The 7,524-nt window shown below is 38.9% G+C and overlaps 1 protein-coding gene across 2 annotated transcripts; it reads left to right on the top strand.

Annotated features, from left to right (window-relative positions):
- Nucleotides 3,278-7,265, top strand: LOC18778033 (putative glucuronosyltransferase PGSIP8). 2 transcript variants are annotated; one of them, XM_007209043.2, is made up of 5 exons: nucleotides 3,278-3,716; nucleotides 5,112-5,370; nucleotides 5,806-6,007; nucleotides 6,097-6,244; nucleotides 6,385-7,265. In XM_007209043.2, the coding sequence occupies exons 1-5, from the start codon at nucleotides 3,427-3,429 to the stop codon at nucleotides 6,887-6,889; spliced, it is 1,404 nt and encodes a 467-aa protein (XP_007209105.1). In that variant the 5' UTR covers nucleotides 3,278-3,426; the 3' UTR covers nucleotides 6,890-7,265. The 2 variants fall into 2 exon arrangements, with proteins under 2 accessions (XP_007209105.1, XP_020419806.1); XM_020564217.1 differs by lacking the exon at nucleotides 3,278-3,716 and adding an exon at nucleotides 3,812-4,242.

Here is a 7,524-nt window from a genome sequence, read left to right on the forward strand (position 1 = left end):
GGTAAAAAAAAATAATAATAAATTCACTTTAATATGTTTTTAAAAATTAAAAAATCTAGTCTTAATCCAAGTATACACCAACGCAGGACAAGTGTTATCCAGCTTAGGCCAAACCAAACCAATCCAGGACAGTCCCGAATCATAGTACATGCCAAGACAGTCTTTCGTACCAAACGATCCTTAAGCGAATGGAAAACATGAGATGAATCTAAGGAAAACGTGATTTCTAGCGATTTAACTATTGTGCATAATAGTGAGCCAATTGAACAATCATAACATAAAACAACTGGGTAGATTGCAATAAACTCCTTCAAATGCGAGGTATAACTATATTTAAAGAAGATGATAAGTTTTAGAGATAGGGTTTCAGGAGAATTATTTGATTGAAGAATTAGATGGGAAACTTCAATATGAGCATGGTTCAAAAGAAATCACCACAATTGGCTTCTTATTTAAAACTCCACAAGAGATTTATTTACTAACCCAAAAAATAAAAAATAAAAGAGATGAGAAGGAAGGATGTGCAATGACGCTTCTTCCTCTTCCCCACTCAATTAAGTTTTTTCTTTGGCAGAGAGAGGGTAGGGTTTTTGGTTTTATTTCATACGTAACACACTTAAAAAAGCTTTTATCAACCGAAAGTTGAAAGCTTAGGATTATTATACTCGCAACAGTATTATGGCACCGTAATTACTAGTAGGGTAATTTACAAAAAAAAAAGGGCGGAGTGGGTGGGGAACCAATTCCTTAACAAATGCAAGGATGGGGATTTCCCAATTTGAATTTTACAATTATGGGGGGGTTTAGGGTTTAGGGGGAAAATGCTTAACAGGGATTAGAATGGGAATGACATACCCGATTAGTCTCATTGGCATCCTTAAGTTCAATTGAGGGATTCTTGTCAAATAAGCTTATTTGAGTGACATATCTTTGAAAAATAAATTGTTCATACCATTCAAATACAATATGAAGTTGGCTCACAAAGTGTCGTTTAAATGATTTTTTTATATATATAAGGGATAGTCTTAACTACTCTAAATTAATCTAATTTACAAGGAGGGAGACTCGAACTTGGGTGCAAAAAGTGGGCTCACTGCCATGATCAACTAGTCTAACCCACGTTTGCTAAATGAAAAATTTATTGTGGGGTATTCAAACACAAAGGGATTGTAATGAAAGGGTTATAATGAGGGGGTCCTTAATAATCATTCGATCAATTATTATTGAGCTGTTGGATTGAATCCTCAATACGCCCTCTCATTATAAACCCTACTGAAATATGGTCACATAATATAACTAATTCATGTAGTATAAACGGGTGGACGACTATGGTAGAGTATTCCAATAAAACACAATAATTTCTCACTTAAATAAATAGGGCTTATCAAAACCTCCGTATGGTAGAGTATGAATTGAATTCCTTCTGTCCACATCACCCCTTTCATAATTTATTTTATCCCATGAAAAAGATAAGTAAATCAGAAAAGGCGGCAGAATAAGACGTGTGTTGCCATTTGCCAACCCCACCTACGCTTGCAAAATAGCATTGATGAAATGGAAATGGTCACCTCCCTTCTCAATTTTTTCTCAATTTAATTTTATTTTAAATTTGTCAAGTATTATATCAACCGGTCCAAATCATTGGGTCTTATACCGTATAATATTACAATACCATTAACCCTAAAAAAGTCTTTTAAGTCTACCCAAAATCAGCAGAGGATTATTCGGGGACATATTCGGGCTAGTTGAGCAAGGCTTGCATAAACCTTCACTAGGTTTACTGCAATCCCAATAAAATTCGTGATTGAAATCGTGACCGTCCATTTTTGTTTGTTTTAATATAAGTAACCTTGCACCATGTATGCATGCCATCGCACCACCATTTCCGGGCTTCTAGGATCACATTTAATAAGAATGAATATATGAGCAACGTATATATAATTATTTTATAATATATATCTATGATTACTTTTAAAAAAAACATAAACAATTCGGATTATAAGATTACGTTGTGGAATGAGTTCAAACGAATGGTAAATGTCGTATTTTTTATCAACCGATTATACATATTTCATCGTTTTCCGTAACAAAAAGATGAATTTTTCACACATATATTATCAAGATGTCATGAGAGTTCAAATATGAAATTATTAATTTGTAAATCAAGATCTTTTTTCCTTGAACCAGATCCGTATCTTTGTTTTAGAACAAATGGTAGCTAGCTATATGGAATCAAGGATTGTCCTTGGACTTAAGAGAGAGAGAGAGAGAGAGAGAGAGAGAGAGAGGTTTCGCCTTTGTTATCATCGGCTTTATAATTAATTATCTCGTTATTATAAAAGTAATGATATCTATGTTTGCAAGTTAATCGTCTATATGAATATCCGCTTTGGACAGATCAGAGAAAAGTACGTCAGAGGCCAACCCCACCAATCCAAAAAAAACCATCATCAATTCGTGAATTAATAAATTTTTTGGATGCCCTATCTACATAGACACACACACACCGTCCCAAAGCTTAAACAATTATTTTCTTTTTGGCTTGGAGATGTAACTAAAGTGGTCCCGGCATGCTTAATTTGTCTCTCTGATTTTTTCCCTAATATGGTAAAATTTCTTAGGTTTATTTTTAATAAACGGGCAGGTGCTTCGAACTTAAGACGCTTTAAGTTAGCTCTTATTAAATTTTAGCAAGCTCAAAATTAAAGTAAATTTAGGGTTCATCAACTTTGCGTCAGTAACCATTTGATTTGGTTGCATTCAATTTTTACTTTGTTAAAATAGATTATAAATTCAAATATCGTGAACGAACACTTATTAATTGTAAATAACAAAAAATTGTCAAGATTTTGCACCCCAAATAAGAAGCTTTAGTTTTTTCAAACTTATGATGGAGTAATTAATCGCATTATATAACAATGAAATGTACGAAATTTCCTTCATAAGATCTGCTTTGACAGAAGGCTACTTTGGATGCAAGAAGGAGATGGGGTTTTTCCCTTCTAAAATCCGGTCCAATACCACGTGGCAGATCCTCATTGCTTGCGTTTTTTAAAACTCGAAAAAAGGTGGGCCCCACTATTAAATAACAAAAACGACGTAGTAAGAGCGAGCCGTACTACTTCACCGGCCTAGTTTGCCCCCAGACACCAAACCGATAAGCGTTAAATTATTCCCTTGACAATATAATAATACGGCCTGATTCTGGACCGTTGGATGTGGAGACTGAACGGTACAGATCTCGCAAAGAGCCTCTCTATAAAAAAAAAGCCTTCCCTCGTTGTTTCCTACCTATCGAGAAATATTTAAAACTCTCTCTCTTTCTCTTTGTCTCTCTCTGTCCGTCTTCGGTATTAAATAAAGTCCTTCACTTGCAATGGTGATCGAGGCTTAGAGAGAGAGAGAGAGAGAGGGAGAGCGAGCTCAATGGCCAAGGGCAGCATTGGAATTTCTAAAATTCTCCTGCTACCGCTCCTTCTTCTTGTTCTCGAAACGACGGCGTTCAGCGAGAACCACCAGCTGAAGCAGCAGCAGCGGCGGCCGCGGCAGTACTACAGAAATGCGTACGCGACGATGATGTACATGGGGACGCCCAGGGACTACGAGTTCTACGTTGCGACACGTGTCATGATCAGATCGCTCTCCAGGCTCCACGTTGCGGCCGATCTCGTCGTCATTGCCTCCCCGGACGTCCCCCTCCGTTGGGTTCAGACTCTGTAAGTCCTCTTTCGCTATTTTGTCTTTTTCTTCCGTTTCGTTTTTCCTTTTTGGCCGTAACGTGCCGCAGGGCCGTCCCGGCGCACGTTAGAAAGAAAAAAAGGGGGTTTCGGCGCACGTTACGCGGTGTAGAGCTACCAAGTAGCGAAGGGTTAGTCAACTATGAGTTGAGCCAATTAGGTTGTTGGTGGTTGGTCAAAATGGTCAACGAATTTTTTTTTAATGGATGGATCGGGACCGTCTATTTTCGGTGGTCTTAGATGCAGCTTAGAATATGCCCTCTTGATTTTTTTTTTCCTTTTTCGGATAAGAATGCGTGGGGGGGGTGCCTTTTCGAGTCACAGCGCAACAGCAACGCATTTACCTAAGGGTCTTAATGGGTAGACTGGCCAGTGATATCTTGTTGGGCATTGCTTGCCATTTGCGTGACGTGGCGTGGTTTGATTGTCCGGGGGGTCGAAGTCGGTGGATGGAATCCAAAGACATGGCTCGGTTGGTTTTGGTGAACCTCGTCCGTTGGTCTAGGTGGTCTTGTTTTCAACATTTGCCTCTTTTTTCTCTTCATGGTTTAGTCTTTAAGAAGAAAATAAGAGGAGAGTCGGCAAAGATTCCGGAAATATCATTGATAAAAGTCAAAAAACTCGATTACATGTTTAATTTACGCGTACTTAGTTTATAAATTTATTTGTTGAAATTGTGTTTACTTGAATTCCATTAATGTCTAGGTTCTCATCATATTTTTCCCATATTAATTGCTCTCTAATCATCTAGCTTCTATATGTAGATAATTCTATATAAGGAAAAAAAAAATCAAAATAAGGGTTTTGTTTATTTTTATTTTCTGCCCTGCACATGACTTGCTTAGATAATGATGACAATAAAGTCATGGATGGCAATCTATGATTTGTCTGATCCCCCTTTCCTTTGTTTACATCATCACAACTTGACATCCTAGGAGGATCAAGCCCATTCTCACACTGAGCCAAGGCCTTGGGTCCTACAAGCGAGAAAAAAGAGAGGAAGAAGTTGGAAATCTCAGACATTTTTATTTAAAATAAGATTTTGTAACATATTATAGATTTTAATAGTGCAATGCTTGTGTCGACAGAGTTTAGTTGACAAAAAAAGGCCTTGATTTGCATATCAGTGGATCTCAAGTTCAAACCTCTATGATATAGCGTGTGTGTGAGAAACCCCTCCCCTTGTATTTTATACCATCACTTGTATTAAAGTAAAGGTGTGGTGCTGTCATGTTGGAGAGTCCAGTAAATTTGTCTCTCCTAGTTTGATATGGTGATCTGAACTGTGACACCACTAATTTGACTTAGAAGAACTTGAGATCATGACTGGCATATTGATGTATTAACACAAGTTTTTGTTATTGTTTGACACAGAGAACAGGAAGATGGGGCCAAGGTGGTGAGAGTGGAAAATTTGAATAATCCATATAGTAACCAGAACAATTTTGACAAAAGATTCAAGTTAACACTCAACAAACTCTATGCGTGGAGCCTAGTGGACTATGACAGGGTGGTCATGCTTGATGCTGACAACCTCTTCCTCCGAAATGCTGATGAACTATTCCAATGTGGACAATTCTGTGCAGCTTTCATCAACCCTTGCATCTTCCATACTGGCCTCTTTGTGTTGCAGGTAAACCCTAAACCTTCAAGCATAAATGTCTGAAATGTTTATGAAACCATTTTCAGCCATTTAGTTTTGACTTCTTATTTCAAAGTTTCACCTTGAACTCTTGAATGAGATCCTCAAGATTTTAGGTTATGATTTGAGTAGAATTAACTAACACAGAAGAACACTCACCGTAACACGGCCAGATGCTATTATTTGAAGCTGAAAGAATGATGTGCACTTTTTTTAAAATCATAATCTGCCTCATATCTTAAGAAATAATTGGGTTTTATAGAAAGGTAATATTAATCCTTTGGTTCCTTGCTGATTTTCCTTTTAAGATTTTAAACTAGAGTCAATGTTAAGGCATTCATCCAAGAAAACTTTATGGTTGAATTTTTCTCATAGTTTACCTGAAAAGGAACCACTTTGGGCTTCATTTGTTCATGATATTTGCAGCCATCAATGGAAGTATTCAAGGACATGCTTCATGAGTTGAAAATTGGAAGAGATAATCCAGATGGTGCAGACCAGGGTTTTATAGGCGGTTACTTCCCGGACTTGCTTGATCAGCCCTTGTTCCGTGCACCTCCTAATGGCTCCAAACTTAATGGAACCTACAGACTACCTTTGGGCTATCAAATGGATGCTTCTTATTATTGTAAGTGAAACAATAAGCATTTCTAATTTTTATCCTATAGGGAAACCAAAGATTATATCTTAGCTACCCTCTACTTTTGCTTGTTATAGATCTCAGATTGCATTGGAGTGTACCCTGCGGACCCAACAGCGTAATCACCTTCCCCGGTGCACCATGGTTGAAGCCATGGTATTGGTGGTCATGGCCTGTTTTGCCATTGGGCATTTCGTGGCATGCGCAACGCCAACAAACTCTTGGGTGAGACCACAAACTGTTTCTGCATTAACTGATCGCATCTGTAGCCTGTCAATGTGGTGGAATATATGCTTAGGATTTTTCTTTGTGATCACCTTTCAAGCTGGCAAACCTAACTGTCACTGTCTTTCTCTATGATACAGGTATGGTGCAGAGATGCCAGTGGTGCTAATCCAGTCGCTAATTTATCTGGGAATAATAGCAATGACACGCCTGGCACGACCAAATATATCCAAGTTGTGCTACAGGCGCTCAGACAAGAGCATTACCTTAATACACACCGTCCTCAAGATGATAGCAGCATGGTCGATTGTAGCTGCGTACGTTGTACCTTTCGTGCTCATTCCTCACACGATTCATCCCCTGCTAGGCTGGAGTTTGTACTTTCTTGGCACTTTTGCACTTTGCTTCATAGCAATCAATGCTCTGTTACTGCCAATGCTGCCAGTTCTAGCTCTGTGGCTTGGATTTCTTGGCGTCCTTTTTGTCATGGCATTTCCTTGGTATCCAGATGGTGTTATAAGAGCTCTCTCTGTATTTGCCTATGCATTTTGTGCGGCACCATTCGCATGGCTGTCAGTGGTTAAGGTCATGTCATCTATTCAAGCCGCAGTTGAAAGGGAAGCTTATTTTCCGAAAATTGGGTGAGTCTTCTCCACGTCTGAGCTTTGAACTTTGAAAGCACATTGCCAACTCCCCAGGATGAAGTGACGACAATGACTCAGAGACGGTCTACTTCAACAAAATTCGGGCAGAATCGAGGCTGTGCTTTTTTCTTTTGATATTTGGGGACAAGGAGAAAAGAGGAAAGGGTCAGATGGAAGCTTGGTTTTGCATGAGCTTCCATTGTTTTTGTACCATAAACTTCATTGATAAAAACTAAAAGGTGCCAGTTCGCATGGAAAACTGTCTGTAATTATATAAGATCGCTTTTATCAGATTTCTTGCATGTTTTGGCTCCAACAGTTGAGTGTAACAATGACATTACGTTTGCTAATTTTGACCGAGGAAGGTGACACCAAAATATTCTCTTACTATATGGAAATTTTTTGTTTGTTTTCTTATTGCTTGTTTACACCGTATTTGACCGACTAAGAGCAAGTCCAGCAGTGCTGGTGGACTCGGGCTGGGGGGGGGGGTTTGGGGCAAAAAACGAAGTCCAGCAGCAAAGGTTCAGTCCGGGCGAGAGTGGGGGCCACCAAAACTGGCAGGCCCGAAGGCGAATTCGGCCCGAGCTCGGGCCCGAGGTCTGGGACAAAATAGCCAACGTTAAAAAAAATTTC

The sequence above is a fragment of the Prunus persica genome, chromosome G5, assembly GCF_000346465.2.
Source record: "Prunus persica cultivar Lovell chromosome G5, Prunus_persica_NCBIv2, whole genome shotgun sequence".
Taxonomy (NCBI): Eukaryota; Viridiplantae; Streptophyta; class Magnoliopsida; order Rosales; family Rosaceae; genus Prunus; species Prunus persica.

Bases quoted from the DNA above. Each gene is read 5' to 3' on its own strand.
- LOC18778033 (XM_007209043.2), top strand. From the start codon at position 3,427: ATGGCCAAGGGCAGCATTGGAATTTCTAAAATTCTCCTGCTACCGCTC. The intron at 6,008-6,096 runs GTAAGTGAAACA...TGCTTGTTATAG, and splicing joins AATGGATGCTTCTTATTATT to ATCTCAGATTGCATTGGAGT. The intron at 6,245-6,384 runs GTGAGACCACAA...TCTATGATACAG, and splicing joins CAACGCCAACAAACTCTTGG to GTATGGTGCAGAGATGCCAG.